This window comes from Ovis canadensis, chromosome 1, assembly GCF_042477335.2.
Source record: "Ovis canadensis isolate MfBH-ARS-UI-01 breed Bighorn chromosome 1, ARS-UI_OviCan_v2, whole genome shotgun sequence".
NCBI classification, from domain to species: domain Eukaryota; kingdom Metazoa; phylum Chordata; class Mammalia; order Artiodactyla; family Bovidae; genus Ovis; species Ovis canadensis.
The window spans coordinates 35,412,072-35,435,633 of NC_091245.1; the positions used below are offsets into that span (position 1 = coordinate 35,412,072).

The 23,562-nt window shown below is 36.2% G+C and overlaps 1 protein-coding gene across 1 annotated transcript in view; it reads left to right on the plus strand.

Annotated features, from left to right (window-relative positions):
• Positions 1-23,050, plus strand: part of HOOK1 (hook microtubule tethering protein 1) — a 73,831-nt gene extending 50,781 nt beyond the window's left edge. The window contains exons 13-22 of the mRNA XM_069592925.1: positions 7,638-7,725; positions 7,810-7,870; positions 9,463-9,603; positions 11,877-11,970; positions 13,771-13,805; positions 14,425-14,507; positions 15,119-15,219; positions 18,005-18,106; positions 19,960-20,028; positions 21,598-23,050. Coding sequence (XP_069449026.1) covers positions 7,638-7,725; positions 7,810-7,870; positions 9,463-9,603; positions 11,877-11,970; positions 13,771-13,805; positions 14,425-14,507; positions 15,119-15,219; positions 18,005-18,106; positions 19,960-20,028; positions 21,598-21,768 — 945 coding nt within the window. The 3' untranslated portion in view covers positions 21,769-23,050. The remainder of the gene's footprint in view (positions 1-7,637; positions 7,726-7,809; positions 7,871-9,462; positions 9,604-11,876; positions 11,971-13,770; positions 13,806-14,424; positions 14,508-15,118; positions 15,220-18,004; positions 18,107-19,959; positions 20,029-21,597) is intronic.
• The last annotated feature ends 512 nt before the right edge of the window (positions 23,051-23,562 follow it).

The window sequence follows — 23,562 nt, forward strand, 5'->3', positions numbered from 1 at the left end:
CTTTGGCTATTCGAGGTTTTTTGTATTTCCATACAAATCTTGAAATTATTTGTTCTAGTTCTGTGAAAAATGTGGCTGGTAGCTTGACAGGGATTGCATTGAATTTGTAAATTGCTTTGGGTAGTATACTCATTTTCACTATATTGATTCTTCCGATCCATGAACATGGTATATTTCTCCATCTATTAGTGTCCTCTTTGATTTCTTTCATCAGTGTTTTATAGTTTTCTATATATAGGTCTTTAGTTTCTTTAGGTAGATATATTCCTAAGTATTTTATTCTTTTCGTTGCAATGGTGAATGGAATTGTTTCCGTAATTTCTTTTTCTACTTTCTCATTATTTGTATATAGGAATGCAAGGGATTTCTGTGTGTTGATTTTATATCCTGCAACTTTACTATATTCATTGATTAGCTCTAGTAATTTTCTGGTGGAGTCTTTAGGGTTTTCCATGTAGAGGATCATGTCATCTGCAAACAGTGAGAGTTTTACTTCTTCTTTTCCAATTTGGATTCCTTTTATTTCTTTTTCTGCTCTGATTGCTATGGCCCAAACTTCCAAAGCTGTATTGAATAGTAGCAGTGAAAGTGGACACCCTTGTCTTGTTCCTGACTTTAGGGGAAATGCTTTCAATTTTTCACCATTGAGGATAATGTTTGCTGTGGGTTTGTCATATATAGCTTTTATTATGTTGAGGTATGTTCCTTCTATTCCTGCTTTCTGGAGAGTTTTTATCATAAATGGATGTTGAATTTTGTCAAAGGCCTTCTCTGCATCTGTTGAGATAATCATATGGTTTTTATTTTTCAATTTGTTAATGTGGTGAATTACATTGATTGATTTGCGGATATTGAAGAATCCTTGCATCCCTGGGATAAAGCCCACTTGGTCATGGTGTATGATCTTTTTAATGTGTTGTTGGATTCTGATTGCTAGAATTTTGTTGAGGATTTTTGCATCTATGTTCATCAGTGATATTGGCCTGTAGTTTTCTTTTTTTGTGACATCTTTGTCAGGTTTTGGTATTAGGGTGATGGTGGCCTCATAGAATGAGTTTGGAAGTTTACCTTCCTCTGCAATTTTCTGGAAGAGTTTGAGGAGGATAGGTGTTAGCTCTTCTCGAAATTTTTGGTAGAATTCAGCTGTGAAGCCGTCTGGACCTGGGCTTTTGTTTGCTGGAAGATTTCTGATTACCGTTTCAATTTCCGTGCTTGTGATGGGTCTGTTAAGATTTTCTATTTCTTCCTGGTTCAGTTTTGGAAAGTTGTACTTTTCTAAGAATGTGTCCATTTCTTCCACGTTGTCCATTTTATTGGCATACAACTGCTGATAGTAGTCTCTTATGATCCTTTGTATTTCTGTGTTGTCTGTTGTGATCTCTCCATTTTCATTTCTAATTTTATTGATTTGATTTTTCTCTCTTTGCTTCTTGATGAGTCTGGCTAATGGTTTGTCAATTTTATTTATCCTTTCAAAGAACCAGCTTTTGGCTTTGTTGATTTTTGCTATGGTCTCTTTTGTTTCTTTTGCATTTATTTCTGCCCAATTTTTAAGATTTCTTTCCTTCTACTAACTCTGGGGTTCTCCAACTCTTCCTTTTCTAGTTGCTTTAGTTGTAGAGTTAGGTTATTTATTTGACTTTTTTCTTGTTTCTTGAGGTATGCCTGTATTGCTATGAACTTTCCTCTTAGCACTGCTTTTATAGTGTCCCACAGGTTTTGGGTTGTTGTGTTTTCATTTTCATTCGTTTCTATGCATATTTTGATTTCTTTTTTGATTTCTTCTGTGATTTGTTGGTTATTCAGAAGTGTGTTGTTCAACCTCCATATGTTGGAATTTTTAATAGTTTTTCTCCTGTAATTGAGATCTAATCTTAATGCATTATGGTCAGAAAAGATGCTTGGAATGATTTCGATTTTTTTGAATTTATCAAGTTTAGATTTATGGCCCAGGATGTGATCTATCCTGGAGAAGGTTCCATGAGCACTTGAAAAAAAGGTGAAATTCATTGTTTTGGGGTGAAATGTCCTGTAGATATCAATTAGGTCTAACTGATCTAATGTATCGTTTAAAGTTTGCGTTTCTTTGTTAATTTTCTGTTTAGTTGATCTGTCCATAGGTGTGAGTGGGGTATTAAAGTCTCCCACTATTATTGTGTTATTGTTGATTTCCCCTTTCATACTTGTTAGCATTTGTCTTACATATTGCGGTGCTCCTATATTGGGTGCATATATATTTATAATTGTTATATCTTCTTCTTGGATTGTTCCTTTGATCATTATGTAGTGGCCTTCTTTGTCTCTTTTTACAGCCTTTGTTTTAAAGTCTATTTTATCAGATATGAGTATTGCCACTCCTGCTTTCTTTTGGTCTCTATTTGCGTGGTATATCTTTTTCCAGCCCTTCACTTTCAGTCTGTATGTGTCCCTTGTTTTGAGGCGGGTCTCTTGTAAGCAGCATATAGAGGGGTCTTGTTTTTGTATCCATTCGGCCAGTCTTTGTCTTTTGGTTGGGGCGTTCAACCCATTTACGTTTAAGGTAATTATTGATAAGTATGATCCCGTTACCATTTATTTTATTGTTTTGGGTTCGGGTTTATACACCCTTTTCGTGTTTCCTGTCTAGAGGATATCCTTTAGAATTTGTTGGAGAGCTGGTTTGGTGGTGCTGAATTCTCTCAGCTTTTGCTTGTCTGTAAAGCTTTTGATTTCTCCTTCGTATTTGAATGAGATCCTTGCTGGGTACAGTAATCTGGGCTGTAGGTTATTGTCTTTCATCACTTTAAGTATGTCTTGCCATTCCCTCCTGGCCTGAAGAGTTTCTATTGAAAGATCAGCTGTTATCCTTATGGGAATCCCCTTGTGTGTTATTTGTTGTTTTTCCCTTGCTGCTTTTAATATTTGTTCTTTGTGTTTGATCTTTGTTAATTTGATTAATATGTGTCTTGGGGTGTTTCGCCTTGGGTTTATCCTATTTGGAACTCTCTGTGTTTCTTGGACTTGGGTGATTATTTCCTTCCCCATTTTAGGGAAGTTTTCAACTATTATCTCCTCAAGGATTTTCTCATGATCTTTCTTTCTGTCTTCTTCTTCTGGGACTCCTATAATTCGAATGTTGGAGCGTTTCATATTGTCCTGGAGGTCTCTGAGATTGTCCTCATTTCTTTTAATTTGTTTTTCTTGTTTCCTCTCTGATTCATTTATTTCTACCATTCTATCTTCTATTTCACTAATCCTATCTTCTGCCTCCGTTATTCTACTAATTGTTGCCTCCAGAGTGTTTCTGATCTCATTTATTGCGTTATTCATTATATTTTGACTCTTTTTTATTTCTTCTAGGTCCTTGTTAAACCTTTCTTGCATCTTCTCAATCTTTGTCTCTAGGCTATTTATCTGTGATTCCATTTTGATTTCAAGATCTTGGATCATTTTCACTATCAATATTCGGAATTCCTTCTCTGGTAGATTCCCTACTTCTTCCTCTTTTGTTTGGTTTGGTGGGCAACTCTCCTGTTCCTTTACCTGCTGTGTATTCCTCTGTCTCTTCATCTTGGTTATATTGCTGTGTTTGGGGTGGCCTTTTTATATTCTGGTAATTTGTGGAGTTCTCTTTATTATGGAGCTTCCTCACTTTGGGTGGGGTTCTATCAGTGGCTTGTCAAGGTTTCCTGGTTAGTGAGGCTTGTGTTGGAGTTTTGGTGGGTGGAGCTGGGTTTCTTCTCTCTGCAGTGCAGTGGAGTAACCCGTAATGGGTTACGAGACATCAAAGGTTTTGGGATAATTTTGAGCTGCCTGTATATTGAAGCTCAGGGGAGTGTTCCTGTGTTGCTGGAGAATTTGCGTGGTATGTCTTGTTTTGGAACTTGTTGGCCCTTGGGTGGAGCTTGGTTTCGGTGTAGGTATGAAGGCATTAGATGGGCTCCTATTGCTTAATGTTCCCTGAATTCAAGAGTTCTCTAATGTTTTCAGGCTTTGGATTTAAGCCTCCTGCTTCTGGTTTTCAGTTTTATTTTTACAGTAGCCTCTAGACTTCTCCATCTATACAGCACCGAAGATAAAACATCTAGGTTAAAGATGAAAAGTTTCTCCACATTGAGGGACACTCAGAGAGGTTCACTGGGTTATAAGGAGAAGAGAAGATGGAGGAGGTAGTTAGAGGTAACTGGAATGAGATGCGGTGAGATCAAAAGAGAAGAGAGCAAGCTAGCCAGTAGTCACTTCCTTATGTGCGCTCTATAGTCTGGACCGCTCAGAGGTATTTACAGAGTTATACGGGGAAGAGGAGAGGGAGGAAGTAGACAGAGGTGACCAGGAGGATCAGAGAGAGGAATGAGAAGGAGAGAGACAAATCCTGCCAGTAACCTGTTCCTTAGGTGTTCCCCACCGTCTGGAACACACAGAGATTCACAGAGTTGGATAGAGGAGAGATGGGGGAGAAAAGAGACAGAGGCCACCTGGTGGAGAAAAAGGAGAGTCCAGAGGAAGAGAGAGTGGTCAAGCCAGTAATCTCGCTCTCAGGTAAACTGGGGTAGTGAAGTTTGGGTTTTTAAATGTACAAAATTGGCAACAAACACCTAAGAGCAAAGATTAAAAATCTGTTTTTGAAGACAATGGTCTGCTTTTCTGGTTGCCTGATGTCCTCTGCCAGCCTACAGAAGTTGTTTTGTGAAGTTTGCTCAGCGTTGAAATGTTCTTTTGAGGAATTTGTGAGGGAGAAAGTGGTCTTCCCATCCTATTCCTCCGCCATCTTTCCCTCCGTCCTCTCAAGAGGCTTTTTAGCTCCTCTCCACTTTCTGTCATAAGGGTGGTGTCATCTGCATATCTGAGGTTATTGATATTTCTCCCAGCAATTGATTCCAGCTTGTGTTTCTTTCAGTCCAGCATTTCTCATGATGTACTCTGCAGATAAGTTAAATAAGCAGGGTGACAATATACAGCCTTGATGTACTCCTTTTCCTATTTGGAACCAGCCTGGTGTTCCATGTCCAGTTCTAACTGTTGCTTCCTGACCTGCATGTAGGTTTCTCAAGAGGCAGGTCAGGTGGTCTGGTATTCCCATCTCTTTCAGAATTTTCCACAGTTTATTGTGATCCATACAGTCAAAGGCTTTGGCATAGTCAATAAAGCAGAAATAGATGTTTTTCTGGAACTCTTGCTTTTTCCATGATCCAGCGGATGTTGGCAATTTAATCTCTGGTTCCTCTGCCTTTTCTAAAACCAGCTTGAACATCTGGGAGTTCACAGTTCACGTATTGCTGAAGTCTGGCTTGAAGAATTTTGAGCATTACTTTACTAGCGTGTGAGATGAGTGCAATTGTGCAGTAGTTTGAGCATTCTTCGGCATTGCCTTTCTTTGGGATTGGAATGAAAACTGACCTTTTCCAGTCCTGTGGCCACTGCTGAGTTTTCCAAATTCGCTGGCATATTGAGTGCAGCACTTTCACAGCGTCATCTTTCAGGATTTGAAACAGCTCAACTGGAATTCTATCACCTCCACTAGCTTTGTTTGTAGTGATGCTTTCTAAGGCCCACTTGACTTCACATTCCAAAATGTCTGGCTCTAGATTAGTGATCACATCATCATGAATATCTGGGTCATGAAGATCTGTTTTGTACAGTTCCTCTGTGTATTCTTGCCAGCTCTTCTTAATATCTTCTGCTTCTGTTAGGTCCATAATATTTCTGTCCTTTATCGAGCCCATGTTTGCATCAAATGTTCCTTTGGTATCTCTAATTTTCTTGAAGAGATCTCTAGTCTTTCCCATTCTGTTCTTTTCCTGTTTCTTTGCATTGATCACTGAAGAAGGCTTTTTTGTCTCTTCTTGCTATTCTGTAGAACTCTGCATTTAGATGTTATATCTTTCCTTTTCTCCTTTGCTTTTCGCCTCTCTTCTTTTCACAGCTATTTGTAAGGCCTCCCCAGACAGCCAGTTTGCTTTTTTGCATTTCTTTTCCTTGGAGATGGTCTTGATCCCTGTCTCCTGTACAGTGTCACGAACCTCATTCCATAGTTCATCAGGCGCTCTATCTATCAGATCTAGGCCCTTAAATCAACATTTAAAATACAACTTTATGTTACTTTTCAGGTTCTGGAAAAATCATTTAAACCTGAGCCTTTTTTTCAGAGCGTAGAAATTTGTCATTGACTGTCAGCTGTAAAATAAAACGAGTTCAGTTCAGTGGCTCGGTTGTGTACAACTTTTTACAACCCCATGCATTGGAGCACACCAGGCTTCCCTGTCTGTCACCCATTTCTAGAGCTTGCTCAAACTTATGTCCATTGAGTTGGTGATGTCATCCCACCATTTCATCCTCTGTTGTCCCGTTCTCCTCCTGCCTTCAATATTTCTCAGGAACAGGGTCTTTTCCAGTGAGTCAGTTCTTCACATCAGGTGGCCATAGTATTGGAGCATCAGCTTCAGCATCAGTCCTTCCAGTGAATATTCCAGCCTGATTTCCTTTAGAATGGACTGGTTGGATCTCCTTCCAGTCCAAGGGACTCTCAAGCGTTTTCTCCAACACTGCAGTTCAAAAGCATCAATTCTTCAGCGCTCAGCCTTCTTTATGGTCCAACTCTCACAACCATATATGACTACTGAATAAACCATAGCTTTGACTATATGGACCTTTATCAGTAAAATAATTTCTCTGTTCTTTAATATGCTGTCTAGGTTTGTCATAGCTTTTCTACCAAGGATCAAGCGTCTTTTACTTTTGTGGCTGCAGTCTCCATCTGCAGTGATTTTGGAGCCCAAAAATATAAAGTCTGACACTGTTTCCATTGTTTCCCCATCTATTTGAATCTAGTGATGAGACTGGATGCCAGAATCGTCTCTTTTTGAATGTTGAGCTTTAAGCCAGCTTTTTCACTCTCCTCTTTACTTTCACGAAGAGGCTCTTTAGTTCCTCTTTGCTTTCTGCCACAAGGGTGGTGTCATGTGCATATCCGAGGTTATTGATATTTCTCCCGGCAGTCTTGATTCCAGCTTGTGCTTCATCCAGTCCAGTAAAATAAAATAGCTAATGACATGAAGCCCTAGCATACTATCCCTTGGAGATAGTGTTTTTTCACAGATTCATACTTCCAATATGCTGTTTATAGTAATAGAAGGAAATAACAAGTCTTTCACATCACTTACACACTAGACTGTATTCTAGATATTAGACAAACTTCTCCTCATTCACTACTCAGAACACCTTTTAGGGGCTTATGAATCAGTATCTGTATTTTGATGATAAAGATCTAAAGCCAAAGAGTCAGTAGCTTGCCTTAAATAATACAACTGGAAATATATTGTAAAACTGAATTCAAGCCGTGCTTTGTTTGCCTCCAAAGTCCAGATGCTTTTATTACTCTACAGTTACATTTTTGTACTCTGTTGTATAATTACATTCATTTGGTTCAAAGATAAGCTATCTAGTGGGAAAATCACAAGCTTTGTGTTGTATAAAGTCTTGTTATTTATGTGATTTATGCAAGAGAAAATTACCCCTTAGCACTAAAACTAAAACGTTATTTTTAATTAAGTAGGGAACAATTATCAGATTAACATATTAAGGTAAATTATCTTAAGTATAAAGTACGATGCTTTGGGGCAGAATTAAATATTTTGCTTATATAAATAATTCTTTTTTAGAGACTAATAGAACAGCGTGACACTCTGAAAGAAACAAATGAAGAGCTTCGATGTTCACAAGTACAACAGGATCACCTAAACCAAGCAGGTGGATTTTGTTGCATTTAGAAAAGGTTTTTTAATAGTGGATACTGAGACATTAATCTATTTTTTTGTTGCTGATATTGTTTAGATGCATCTGCTACAAAAAGTTATGAGAATCTTGCTGCTGAGATTATGCCAGTGGAATATAGGTAAATTTGTTTTTATCAACTGACAACCCATACTTAATATTAGAAATGTGAATTCTTTTCATAATTTTCTAAGCCTTTTTCACTTTATGAGTCATAGAGCTTGAAAATACTTTGCCTCATCTGCTTATACTTCCTAAATCATATTGTTATTGCTACTATAGCAGTTTAAAAATTTACCAGAAATAAAATTTCACTTACTAGCTCAATAACATATTCTGTTTTTTTGTAACATGGCCTTTATTGTGTAGAACTTATTTTTCTATCCTTAAACTCTTTGATATCACTGTAAAATGACAGTTATTTAATGGACGGGAATTTCCTTTCCTAAACTCTTGAAAACCTTTTAAATACATAGTTTTCAAATTCCCAGCAGTGAAACAAAGTAGGAGACGATCTGTCAATTGCAGGACGAGTAAGCCAGAGTTAAAATACACATTTTAGAGGTTCCTCTTGACCCAATTTTTATTTTGGTATTTTATTGCTGTCTTTACTTCTAGGTATTTGACTTACCTGGTATTTTTATGGTCTTCTTTTCCTTTTTGTGGCAACAGTTTTACTTATTAATTACTTCACATCCTCCTCTTTATTTATTACTGAGATAGAATTCACACATTTACAAATATGCAGTCTGGTACATTTTAGTAGTCACAAGTTGTGCAACCATCATTGCTGTCTAATTCTAGAACATTTTCATCCTCCCCAAAAGATACCCATTCCTGCCTCCCCTCCAATGCCAGCTCCAGGTAACCGGTAATCTACTCTTTATCTCTCTGGATTGCTTGTTACAGACATTTCATATTTGTGGAATCATACCATATTTGGCCTTTTGTAGTTGAATTCTTTCATTTTGCATAGTTTTTATAAGTTGTTGATTTTCAGTTTGTTCAGTTTTTTGCTGTTAAGATAGAGTTCCTTACAAGGTGGGCTGGAAACTAACTTGCACTTTTTAGTTAGTAATATCCAGTGATATTAATCATTTAAAAATAGTCCTATGAGCCTATATTTTTAAAGTTATCATGCTAGCATTCAGAACAGAAATTGAGATTAATTGAAATTAGTTGCTTTGGGGTAATGGGATTTAGGAGTGCAGCAGGTAGTAGAGCATTATGTTTAACACCATTCCTATCATTTGCTTTTTTTTTAAAAAATATGTATATATATCTTTAATGTTTTCTAGAAACAGAATTCTAAAGACAGTCATTAGCATAAAAGGATATTTAAAAATTTTAGGCAGACTATAATTTCTTAAATCTATTGCTTTTTCTTCATGTTTCTTAAGGATGTGCTGTATATTACTTTAATGTGAATAGTTTCTAAATTATCAAATAAAATAATTCATATTATATCTTAGAGAGTTGCATAATAAACATTTATTGATCTATAATCTTGTACCTTTAAAAATTTACTATTTGTTTCTTGAGACATAGTGTTAGAGTGTACATTTTTTTTAAAAGAAAACTTTTAGAAACTTTAGTAACATTTCAAAATGACAGCCGTTGAGTAGACAGAAATTTTCTTTTTAAAAAGCTAAAGAATTTTTTAAACTCTTATATTTAAAAAATTTAAAACGAAATTTTGATTTTTAACATCAGGGAGGTGTTCATTCGACTGCAACATGAAAATAAGATGCTTCGATTACAGCAGGAAGGTACTGAGAATGAGCGTATTGAGGAACTTCAGGAGCAGCTGGAACAGAAGCACCGCAAGATGAATGAACTGGAGACTGAGCAGAGGTGACTGATGTTCCTTCCTAGTCGACAGTCATAGCCATTTCATTACCTGGCCGCAGAATCGTGACTCACAAAGGCGGAAGATGTCATTGTAGTTCAGATAATTAGGATTTGTGCAAGTTTCGGGTTTTGTTTTTTTCATCTCTCACTACCCATTATTTTTAGCAGACTTTGTTAAGCAGTTTGCTTGTTCTTGAATTTCATTCATCTGTCTTCACAAATGACAGAAAACTTAAAAGTGCAATCTGGTTTTCAACTGGAGTCCAGTGCACAGATGGTACATAGACTGTGGAATCAAATTTGAATGCCACCTTTACTTAACTGGGCATTTACTTAAATTCACACTTAGTATCCCAGATATAAATTGGAGATGGCACCTATTTGCAGGTTGTAATGAAGATTACAGGTAATGTGTTTAAAACAAATGGTGTACTTATTTGATACCAGTGAGGTGCTTAAAATTTATAAATATTTTTTAAAAATTATGTTTAGGTGGTACTTGGGCTTTCCTGGTGGCTCATTGGTAAAGAACCCATCTGTCAGTGTGGGAGATGTGGATTTGAATCTTGGGTCAGGAAGATCTCTTGGAGAAGGAATGGCTACCCACTCCAGTATTCTTGACTGGGAAATCTCATGAACAGAGGAGCCTGGCAGGGCCACATTTCATGGGGTTGCGAAGAGTCAGACACAGCATAGTGACTATACTACAACACCAACATGTGGTGCTTACTAGTGAGCTTCTAAGCTCTTTTTGATATTAACTCGTGAAATTCTTACAATAACTCTGTGAAGTAGTAACTATGATAATCTCACTTTATGAACAAGGAAACTGAGGGTGCAAGCACATTAAGAAACTTGCCCAAATCACACAGCTAGTGAGTTCTGGATCCTGCCTTTGAACCTTCTGTCAATCAGACATCAGAGTCTGTGCTGTTACCACTATTGCTATTGTGCCTCTTATAAATAGCTTTCTGGCAATGAAAGTATTTGGATTTGTTTGACATACCTTTATTGGATCTGTGAGATCACTAGGAATTTTAGAGACTTGAACCTTGTCTGTCAACCTTGTATGTGTACTGTTATATCAATTGTAGCTAAAATAAAAATAGCATTTTAGCTTCTTGAAGAGACTATTGAAAGTGAAATTCGCTCAGTCCTGTCCAACTCTTTGTGACCCCATGTGCTGTACAGTCCATGGAATTCTCCAGGCCAGAATACTGGAGTGGGTAGCCTTTCCCTACTCCAGGGGATCTTCCCAACCCAGGGATTGAACCCAGATCTCCCACATTGCAGGCAGATTCCTTACCAGCTGAGCCATAAGAGAAACTCGAAGAGACCATTACATATTGCTAATTTATATAATTCAGTATCAGCACTGGAGATGCTAAGTTTTAGCTTTTAATATAGGAAGGTAGACATGTGAATAGGTAATTATTATATAATTTATATAATAATGGAAATATGTAGTATTATAGTGAGCAGGGGATGTTTTGTCGTATACATATATATGAAGAGAAAGACAGATACTGTCTTGCTGGTAACTTCAGTAGAGGTAACGATTAAGCAGGGTTATAAAGAATGAGATTTTGCCAAGCTAAAAAGCTACACTCGTTGCTAGTGCCAGTCTCTTTAACATTATGAAGAAATGGTTGGAAAATGGTGGCCTTCCTTTTCTTGCAATACCCTAGGAAATCTGAAACAAACAGAAACCTAGTTTCTACTCATTAAAAATACAACTGAAGGAAAACTGAGCTAGTTTTTTAATATTTATTCCAGTGAGTTCACTGCAGAAATGTTATGCTTTTTCCACTGACTCATTAGGGTACCTTAAACTTTTAAATGTGGGCATATATGCTTTTAGGATAAAAACATCTTTTAAAAGAATATTTCCTTGAAAGTAGTTTACTGTACCATATATTATATCTAGCCACAGGTAGTTGTTCAGCTTTGGTTGTTGCTATTAAATGCATACTCTCTGAGTTAAATTGCATAAATGCACCTGGCTTCTCTGGAGGCTCAGCATATAAAGAATCCGCCTGCAATGCAGGAGAAGTGGGATTGATCCCTAGGTAGGGAAGATCACCTGGCGGGGAGCATGGCAACCCTCTCCAGTTTTTTTGCCTGTAGAATCCCAGTGGACAGAGGAGCCTGGCAGACTGTAGTCCATAGGGTCACAAAGAGTTGGACACGATTGAAGCAATTTAGCACACATGTACGAATCCTCAACTACTTTGACTTTCAGTACAAATAAACACATGTAACCCATCTTATAATAGGCTGAGCAAAGAGCGAATTCGAGAGTTGCAGCAGCAGATTGAGGACCTCCAGAAGTCTTTACAAGAACAAGGCTCCAAGTCTGAAGGTGAAAGTGTAAGTAACTTAAAAATTATGATATTTCTGTTGTGGATGGACTCTCTGTAATTGGTCCTGATGCCCAAATTAATCTTATATTTGAAAATGCTACCCTTATCACTGGGGGGTGCCCTTAAATACCGTATATATCTGCATAACAGATGCAGTGACTTTGCCAGCTTCGAGCCTATAAATCAGTAATATGGGTTGGAAAGTGATTTGTATCTGCTGTTTTTAAACAGCTACCCCTTAGATTCATGTAATTCCTGATAGATAGCATGCTACAATTGAACCTTCACAGTAGTGCTGGGATCCAAACAGGACTGGCCTGAGAAAAACCCTAATAAGAGTAATTAGCAGTCAAAATTGAGGAAAAGAGAGAGCGAGGAAGTATTTCTACCAAAAGAGCGCTCAGGAAATAGTAGATCACACCAGCCTCCAAAGGACAGAAATCTTAAAGCAGTCTTGAAGTACATTGCCCCTTAATTCTTCCCTCCTTTCATACAGACTCATGGCCTTGCCATTTCTAATATGGTCAGTGATTGTGAGGGTATAGAGATAAGAGAACCTAAAAGAGATCAAACAGTGTAAGTGAGTAGACATAGCAGTGTTTCCCTAGTTTGATTTCTGAGCGGAGAGAAAAAGAAGTAATAATTGAGGGAGAATGTATTTAACTAAAACAACAACAACAAAAAGGAAGGGTGTGTTAGATTTTGATTGGATAGAATGTTAGGTGACATACCTGTATTGATGGGAGAGAAAACTATGGAGTGAGAGTAAATAAGATGAAAAGGAAGATTGAAAGGGTTGAGTTTCCTTTCTGTCTTTTATATGCTTTATATGATTTTCTCTTTCTTCCCTGGGGGCTTGGAAAATAGAAATCGTCTCATGCATGGCGGCATCTCATATGTGCATATATACGGTATTGTACCTCTCTAATACAAATTTTGTTAAACCACAGTAGAGAATATTTTTAAAATGGGATCATTTTGGGGTAGTACATTTTGGATTGCAGTGTTTTAAAGATTTTAAATTTATCACTAAAAAATTTATTGGCGAGCTCTCCTGGTGGTCCCGTGGTTAAGACTCCCATGTTTCCACTGCAAAGGGGACAGGTTCAGTTCCTGGTGAGGAAATTAAGACCCTGCATGCTGTGTGGTTCAGCCAAAAATCAACAAAAATTATTGGTATCAAAAATACATTTCAGTTATATATTTTAAACTTTTCAATCTATTTGGTAGATGATACAGAACTACTGTTGCCACTTAAATTCCTGTTCTTTTAAACAGAAAATTTTGTGTTAACAATATTTTTTTTTAACAAAATCCAGTTGCTTCATTTTGATGTTATTATTAGAAGTGCTTGCATTTAATGGTAAGGTTTTATTATAGAGATGATATAGTTTTTTAAGTCTGTTCTTCAGTGAAGGTCTAAAATCTTAAATTTTAACATTTTAGATGGATAATTCTTTAGATGCTTAAATGTTTGATACTCCTCAGTATATCACATTCAGCTTGCATTTGCTATATTTCTTCAAGTTCAAATTTTACTTTCATTGTATTTAGAAATACGAAGCATTTTTCTTTCTACTCTTGTATTATTCCTAATTTAATTTTCTGTTCTCTTTCCTGTCTTCTTTGAAGTAAAAATATACCTAAAATTTTATGTTTTGAAAGTATGTTATTAGAAATAAAATTTTTAAAAACATTATTATTTTATATAATCCATCTTCAAAAGGAAGTAAAGAGATTTTGATGTCTGGAAAACTTACCTTTGTCACAATAGTTATCTTACAGCAACTCTTTCTAATTTTTGTAGTCCAGCAAACTAAAGCAGAAGTTGGAAGCTCATATGTAAGTAAAACTGATACTTCATTTCAAATGTGAGAGGAGAAGGATTTTAGTTTAAAAGGGTATTAAAACCCTTTTCTGATATTGTTTATAAAAAGTAAAAACCCTGATGCAATCGAATGTTCAGCACTGTCACCAAAATGTGAAAAGAAACACATGGTAAAAGATTCAACCTGCCTGCTCATGATCCCAAACTGCTATATTCTTCAATTGCTAGTGTTGTTTGAGAATGTACAAAATAGACAACTGTCATAACTAGATTATGTGGAAAGGAAAAGTGAAAGTGTTAGTCTCTCAGTCATGTCCAACTCTTTGCGACCCCATTATAGCCTGCCAGGCAGTGTGGGGTGTTTAACCTGTAAAATATTTAAGTTTCTTAGGAAAGTTAGGGTGGCTGGGGGGAAGAAAACTAAAGTATTTGCTGTTCACCATGTGTCAGGCAGCTTACATCCTCACAACCAACCCTCAGAATACTTGCCAGGTATTATTACCATTTCACAGATAAGGAAATTATGAATCAGAAAGTGACTTGTCCATAGTCCACAAATGTTATATGGCAGAAAGCAGTTTTCATTCTTAGGTCTCTCTGGCTCCAAACCTCCATGCTCTTTGCATTACTTAGGGAAAAACTAACAGAGGTCCATGAAGAACTACAGAAGAAACAAGAGCTCATTGAAGACCTCCAGCCAGATGTAAACCAGAATGGTGGGTATTTGTAAAAACCTGAATCAGACTTTATCTAAAGACTTGCCGTTTTAGTTGAAGGATGCTAGAATTGTGTATTTAAGTCTTTGGGCAATGCAAAGATAAATACGTTGCAAGTAAAAATCATTGATAATTTTCAATGATTTAAGTAATTAATAAATGATTATATCTTAAAGCAAAAAGTAAATCTATAAATGAACTGAAGGATATATAGGAGTATCAAACATTGTAAAATATAATAGAATTAGTAATATGGAAGTGTAAATAAAATTTGTAATCAGATTAAAATGAACTTCAGATATGTAGAAAGAACATTTTATTTTGTGATGGTTGTGCTTAAATTATAAGCTGTATTTGCTCATTGAAATACTTGCTAGAAAGGAGAAAAATAGGTTGGTAATGCAGATTATTGATATTTTTAAGAAAAAATACAAAATGAACAGGGATGTCTTAGGTATAGTTCAGAAGTTTTAGAGAATTCACTATAAAGAAGGAATAAAAGGTTTCTCTTTTAAGTTTTCTTTATCAGTCTTTAGAAAATACATGTACTCTTTTTATGTGAGGAGGGAGTATTTCAAATTGGTCATGTCTCTCTTTTTTCTCAACAATAGTACAAAAGATCAATGAGCTTGAAGCTGCTCTTCAGAAGAAAGATGAAGATATGAAAGCAATGGAGGAAAGATACAAAATGTACTTAGAGAAAGCAAGAAATGTGAGTGGCTTGTCTTCCAGCATTTTAGTCTTTGTGACTCGGGTTCTGATGGGGTCCATACCCCTGCTTCATGGATCTTTGTCACAGTGCTTTGCTCCTTACCACCCTGCCTGGCCAGTCAGGTCCCTATTTGCAAGGGAAAGATAAATATGTTGCAAGTAAAAATCATTGATAATTTTCAGTGATTTAAGTAATTAATAAATGATTATATCTTAAAGCAAAAAGTAAATCCATAGGCTTTTAGGCTCTGCATAAAATTCTCTTCTTTTATTCAGTAAATAGAAACAGGTGCAATAACTGCACATGACTTCATAGGGACAGTTTAAATGTTGTAGTAACCTCACTGGAGAAAATGACTACTGTAAGTAACGTAATCTTTAGCTCTTACAATTAACATTTGCCTTTATGAAAACTGAGCTTTGAAAATATGTTTAACTTGTTTTAGCATTGTCTGTATTAGACAACTAAAGAGTAGTCTACTGTCTACCAGACTATTCTTTCCCTTATTTCATACTTTTTCTTAAATATTTGTAAGTACTATTTTCATAAAATCTTTTACTTCCTTGAATATATTTCCTTCATTAACTATAAGTATTTTCAAAGAATGTTATTGTACCTGCAGCAACAGGTAAACCCCATGACCTCAAGGCTTAGCAAGGTAGGAGTTTACTTCTTGTCCAGTGTGGAAGGGGCTCTGTTCCACACAATCATGCAGAGTCCCAAGCTGACGGAGGTTCAGCCTTCTTCACTATGGAGTTCTCAGATTCACTTGACATTGTCCAACTGTGGATTGGGGAAGACAGCCAAGATTGCATGGGAGATACGCAGTAGATCAGGTGTAAACCACTTCCCTCTCATTTCACTGGGCAGAACTCAGGCACGTGGCTACTCCCAACTTCTAGGGAGGCAGGCTTGTGAAACAGCCAGGCAGACTGCCACAGTTCACCGTCTCTGTTACAAAAGTATAAACACTTCCGGTGAAAATACATTGTAAGGTTCCCAGAGACAACTGCTCATAACCTTTTGGTATATTTTCTTAACAGTGCATTTTTTTCAATGCTGTGATTGTTTATCATAATACAAACACACACTTGGTTTGTATGATCATATCACATGATTTGTGATCATATGATTTGTGTTTTTAAACTAAATGTTCTCATGTTATATAGATATAACTTAATATTTAATGTTATGCTAAGTACTGGGAATGCAGCAGCAAAGAAGACACTTTGTATATGAAGCAGACTACAAAATAAAAGACTCGCTGGGTAGTATTCTTTCAGTTGAATGGATATAGCATAGTTTACCTAGTCAACGTCCTGTTGTTGGAAAAATTTTGTTTCCATGTCTTTTTTTTTTTTTTTCTCCTAAAAATAAGGCTACAGGCAGCATATTTATATAGAAAGTTTTTCCCCTTATTTTGGTTTATTGTCTTAATCTCATTCGTAGGTTTATCTATCAAATAAAATTTTTAGGTCAAAGTATAAGAACATTGTTAAGATGCTTGAAATGATATTCCAAAACTATTATAACTACTTAGACAAAGCAATGACAATGAATCCTATGTTCTTGCCATCATCAAATATTGTCATTTAAAAAACAGCTGCTTTTTTGGTAAATATGATTTTATTTTTTACCCTTATGCTACTTCAGGGCAGAGATTAAAGTAGTACCATGTGTATATAGTAGAAAACTCAGAAAATATAAAAAAGTCACAACCATACTTTTAGCACTTAGAGGCAACAAACTGTTATGTGTTCTATGTAATTAAATTGTGATTTAAACACTAATATGTCTGCTTTTGTAATGTGAACTTCTATGGGAGTGTCCCCTAACTCTGGTGAACTGTTGTAGTCCCATCTGCTGTAGTGCCTGCCACATTTCGTGCTCAGTAAATTGTTTTGAATAAACCACAGTAATTTTTAGGGATTATTACCTTCTAGTCTTTTTTTCCTTAACTTCTCTAAACATAGATGAAATTTCCTGAATTCATTAAATTTTCAGTTCAGTCGCTAAGTCGTGTCCAATTCTTTGCAACCCTGTGGACTGCAGCACACCAGGCTTCACTGTCTATCACCAACTCCTGGAGCTTGCTCAAACTCATGTCCATCAAGTCAGTGATGCCATCCAACCATCTCATCCTCTGTTGTCCCCTTCTCCTGCCTTCAGTCTTTCCCAGCGTCAGGGTCTTTTCCAGTGAGTCACTTCTTCGCATCAGGTGGCCAAAGTATTGGAGTTTCAGTAAATTTTAAATCTTTTAAAATAGTTTTGTAATTAGATCAAACAAATGACCTTATCATTGGAAACTTGTTTTTGCTTGTAATTTGCACCTGATATTTCTGAGTTGGCTTTCCACCACAGTAGGAAAACACCTAGTAAACTAAGGAATTTCTATTACTGTTAACTGTGTATATTCAGCAGATTGTATAATTATTGAATTAATTTTAATTAAACTTAAAAAAATTTTAATTTATCTGATATAAGTCAGATAAATGTTTAAAAGGGTTATTTCAAGGCTTCAGTGCTAAAGCTTTATAAAGCTAAGTAACTATTTCTGAGTACTGTGTCTTGAAGAAAGGAAATTTGATTTGGGGATGTATATCTTCACATTTTTAATATTGAATTTCTTTAGAATGTTATTTTTATTATTCTACAGTTAACTCTTGGATCACTTTCTGGATAATGTTCCACTTTATTTACACTGATCTTATAGACTGTGTTCATATTTCAGTATTTGACAAAGTAAACATAAAAGATTTGTTTTGTTTTGTTTTCCTTTAAACAGGTAATAAAAACTTTAGATCCCAAATTAAATCCAGCATCAGCTGAAATAATGCTACTTAGAAAGCAGTTGGCAGAGAAAGAGAGAAGAATTGAGATTCTGGAGGTAAAATTTCCATATGCATGCATCCCCTCTTAACTGTATAATCCTGATAATTAACTGCTGTCAGCATTTTCCATTAATGATCAAGTTTCACAAGAACTTAGAAGAGTAGCACATTTTAGCACTCAGTATGGTTATGATAGAGCGTCTCACTAGCCCTCAAGATGGGCCTTTCCAAGCTCATGTGCCCCGCTGCATTGTATGTCTGTACCAGCCAGTCATATAGCTAGTCCTTCTTTCTAGTAGAGTTCTGCTATCATGCTCCTTTTAAAATCAAAGCATGGATGAGAGTTCTTTTTTTAAAAAAAGAAACAAAGCTCATCTTTTTTAAAAGGTACTGTACTCAGTTAACCAGATTCTTCTTCCCTTTTCTTCTCCCTGTAAGTCAACTAGGAAGGTTATGTTTAGGGAAGTGTATTCATTTATCATTTTCTTCATATTATTTCTGAGCTAGATAGAGTGTGGTAAAAATATTTAAAGACTTAAAGACTTTAGTATCTAGCATGTATACCAGTGTTATGGTGGCAGTTGCTATAAATGCTTGTCCAGGCCATGTCAGGCATTGTAAAAAGCACTAGATAGAGGCATCTCTTGGGAGAAATACTATTCATTCTTCAGGATCCAGTTTCAATATATCCTCTTTTATAAAGCTTTCCATATATATCTTAGGCACAGTTAGGGATCTCTCCTTAGTGACTCCATGTACTTTGAACTCATGAATTCATTCCATAATAGCATTTTTCTTTATGACATGTGTTGGAATGTCTTGAGGACAGGGTATGTATCTTATATCTCTGTACCCGCAGCATTCAGTATCACATCAATCAGAGGCCAAGGTTACAGCTTTAGTGTTAATGTATGTTAAAGTTATCACCTTCCTCTCTAATCGTCAGTCTGTTCATCTGTAAAACAATGGGACTTGAACTGAATGATTGCTGAACTCTTAAGTTGTTCTCATTATTCACTTCCAGTGAAAGCCCATGAGCTGAGTACACCAGTGTCGTTGCTTGACATGCAGCTGCCTAACAGCTGTGATGATAAAACCATGCCTCTAATACAGGGCTCTGAGGAAATCTTCAGTTAAGACCCTGCATATGGACTTTTAATTTATGGCTGCATATCTATATACATGCTGCAGAAGTAAAGGGAGAAAGCTAGTATTTATTGCAGAGGTTATTCTGTCTGCATTCTCCTTGGGCAGTCCTCCTGGAGTGCATGTGATCCAGAAGAGCATCTTACCGCCTTTGTTTCCTGTACGCTTTTTGTTTCATGAGCATCTGTAGGAACATTCAGATGTTTTAGATTATAACAGTTTATGTGAGTCAACTATATCTGGTGCTCAACAAGATTACGAAATCCGCCATACTAGAATAATTAAGAAATGAATGTCAGTCTCTAGGGTGGCAGACGCCACAGCCAGCCTAGTATACAGTCAGCAAGGACTGAGACAGAACAATTGATGCTGAAGCTTTACAGAAAATTTTAAAAGACTTTTCGGGTTATTTTTCCCTACATCCCTTTTCTCCTTAGTTTTGACTCCTCCACAGGTGCAGCTCTGTTTTGTCACTGAAGCCAGTGGTTACTTTTTTCTCTAGATAGAATCGCTCAGTTTCTGTTGTTGTTGTTCAGTATCTGTTCTCCCAGTAAAGTTCCTAGATTTATTAGTCAGTCTTACTCTTTGCTAAAGGGGTTGGGCATATACTCCCCATGATTCAGCTTTACATTTTATCTTCTGTATGTGCCTCCCAGCACAGTCTTCACATTCTCTTGATCATGAGCATAATGAAAAAGTATCCATTTTTTAGCAGTTAGGGTTTATTCCTGGGATTTTAAATAGTCCTCATATCTTTTTCCAGAGTGAATGTAAAGTAGCAAAATTCCGTGATTATGAAGAAAAACTCATTGTTTCTGCCTGGTATAATAAGGTGAGTTGAAATTTAGCCAGTGATTAGCTGTCTTGAATCGTGCTTATCAAACATCTTGACCATGAACCATGGAAGGAATTAGTACAAATGAGAACATGTATGAATTAGTTCATGCTCATGTTTATGCATAACTGAACAAAGTTAATCTGACTCTGTGGGTTGCATTCAGGTATTTTGTCTCTTTTATTAAAAAAAAAAAACTGGTCATAATACAAATTTACTTCACATTTTATTTTCACATCCTTAGTTGATTCTGACTTTTTCAAAACCACTAAATTGGTTTCATTACTCGCTAACCCTTAAATTAATGTACATGAAGCATTCGTGCAATTCATAAACATTTTAAAGATTGCCTCATTTGAGCTAAAGCAGTTAATATGTTATTCATAAAGGGTTTCTGTGGAAATACAAATATCTGTATAATGCAAAATTAAGTGTTACTAGTGCTCAGCATTTAATATCCGTAAAGCCAATCTCAGTATGTCCTTTATTGTATTTATTTGTTTTAGTCCAGACACTGCTCTTAAGAATTGTCTGTCTGTCCTAACAAAGAAAACAGTATAAAATAATTTGAAACGCATTTTATTATCCTTAGTGGGATGTTTTCAAGAGTAGCATTTCTTGATGTATATGGTTCTTTTGGGTATTCTCCATGGATGGAGGAGCCTGGTAGCCTGCAGTCCATGGGATCGCGAAGAGTTGGGCATGACTGAGTGACTTCACTTTCACTTTTCACTCTCATGCTTTGGAGAAGGAAATGGCAACCCACTCCAGTGTCCTTGCCTGGAAAATCTCACGGACAGAGAAGCCTGGTAGGCTGCAGTCCATGGAGTCGCAGAGAGGGGGCACAACTGAGTGACTAATACTTACACTAACACTATGTACTAGTTACTAGTGAAGCTGTAACTGTGGAATGTGGTCTAGTGAGAGAGGAGTAATGACTTTCCTTAGTAAGGAACGCAACAGCCCACAACTACGGTAATTTGTTATGTACAGATTTATAGCTAGACCATAGTAAATTTGAAGTATTCTGTGGTTCTCAAATTTCAGCATGCATCAGAAGACTTGTTAAAATACATTATTGGACTTGCCTTCAGAGGTTCTTAGTCAGTCTGGGTAGAATCCATAAGTATAATTTGCACTTTTAAATTCCCAGTGGTGCAGGTGTTAATCCACGGGCCACACTTCAAGAACCATTGATCTGAGCTATTCTCTTGTTCTGTGTATGCTCATAGTGGCTGGAATATTGGCCTAACACGAATGTTTGCCTTGGAACTCTTTTTGTTGTTGTTATAATTAAGCTTAATTCTAGAACATTATTTTAAGCTATTGTTTTTGAAGATTTCAACTGTAATGGATTAAAATAGAGAAACTGGGTTTTATGCCCTGGTTTTCTCCTGTCTTAATGGGTATTATCATATGCAGATTAGCTTCTGAACTCTTTTTTTTCTCTATAAGAAGTGAGGAAAACATCAGCTTTAGAGGATTGTTTTGAGGATTAAATGATTTTGTATAGGTGGAAAGCACTTTGCAGACAAATAATCATGTTATTTGTTTATTTTTGTTCAGAGTCTAGCATTCCAGAAACTGGGGATGGAATCTAGACTTGTGAGCAGCAGTGGTGCTTGCAAAGACACGGGGGCCTGCGCTCCTGCCCGGTCTTTCCTAGCACAGCAGCGGCACATCACCAGCACCAGAAGAAGTCTCTCTGTTAAAGTTCCTGCTGCAACAACTGATTAAACTGCATAAGAACACATAAACAGAAGTGTCCTTAAAATGTTTTGCATCTTTCAACTAACTGCAAGGTTGAAAAGAAGTGTATGTTTCTGGATAGCAGCTTTTTTAAAATCAAAATATATGCAATTTTGCCAGATTAATATGGAAACAGAATTTGGAAGTAGCTATCTGGAGGAGCACATGTGAGTAATTGGAAGATATAATAAGGTAAAATTTCAAACATTTGTCTTTGGAAAGTATTATATTATTTCAAATTGACTTTGTATATTTTAAAGTTCTCAATTGTAGCAGTAATTAATTTGCAATGTGTAATCAGTTATAGGCAATTCAAAACTACTGTTCTGGTCCATGTAAAAATAGTGAACAGGTAGGCACATGGAGAACTATACAAGAGTTATATTTTTTGCCTAAAAATACACAGATATTACCTCTGACCTCTCATTCTGTCATTGAATGGGTATATTTTATCATGTAATGGAAAAATAACATTTGGAAGATTTGACTATATTGCAATGACTTCTCCATAGTAGAAGTGACTGTTTGGAAATGTTGCAGATTTAGACAAGGTCATAGTTCTCATATGTACCTACTATAAACAAAGCCTTGTATATAACATGGTTGAAATGTTAAGGGTATGGACTTTTGACTTAAGAGATGGCTTTCTGACGGGAAGCAAGCTGAAGAGTATACTTGGTGTGAAATGTCCACACTATTTTTAATATAATTAATGAAGATTACAATTATTGCTTTTAAGCATAAAATTATTATTGTTTTTAAGCAAAAAATTAAGAGGGCTTCTACTTAAAAAAAAAAAAAGATGAGTTAGTAGCTTAACCTCTTCACTGAAAAGAGAGTGTACAGTGAAGGGTCAATTTGGAATAAGTTTTACCTTGTTTACTAATTAAGAAACCTGTCTTGGGCTGAGTTTATGGTATTCAGTTCATTTCTGCCCAAAGCTCTTTCTCTCAAAGGTGTTACTCCCTTATTTTTAGTCATTTTTAAGAGTCACACTTTGGAATTTTAGTTTGAGTAAAATCTGTGCTGTCCAATAATGTAACCAAAAGCCACGATATGGCAAATTGATTACAATTAAAAATTCAGGTCGTTGGTTGCACTAGCCGCATTTCAAGTGCTCAACAGCCACATGTGGCTAGTGGCTACAGTATTGGACAGTGCAGATATAAAATGCAGAAACCTCCATTGGACAGTAGAAAACTTAATCTTTTTATAAAAACCTGGAAATACTCGATGTTAGAATACAAAAATGAAAAAAAAAAAAGAAAAATGTTAGGACAATATCAGATATGAAAAGGAATTGAATTGTGATGTAACCAGCATCTTACATTCCTTTCAGTTGAATACCTTGTGTTGTGACATTCACAGTTAATTTTTCCAGAGCTGTTCAACAGTTACACTACCGATCAGCACATGTCTAGACCAGGGGTCAGCAAACTTTCCATAAAGGGACAGATAGTCGATATTTCAGTAAATGTTTTAGATTTTGTGGGCCATATGATCTATTGCAAATACTCATCTCAGCTGAAAGTATAAAAGCAGCCACCATACACAATATGTAAATAAAATAGGTGTGGTTGTATTTCAGTAAAACTTCGCAGAAACCAGCAGTAGGCCAGACTTAGTAGGCTTATAGACCTCTGTTAAAGATTTTATTCTTAGCCTCTTAGCCTTTTTTTTTTTTTTTGAAAATACGAGTATTGTTCCATTTACAGTATTATTCAGATACTTGGTTTTTAGATTCTATACCAGTAAATGTTTCTAATCACTGAAAATGTAAGA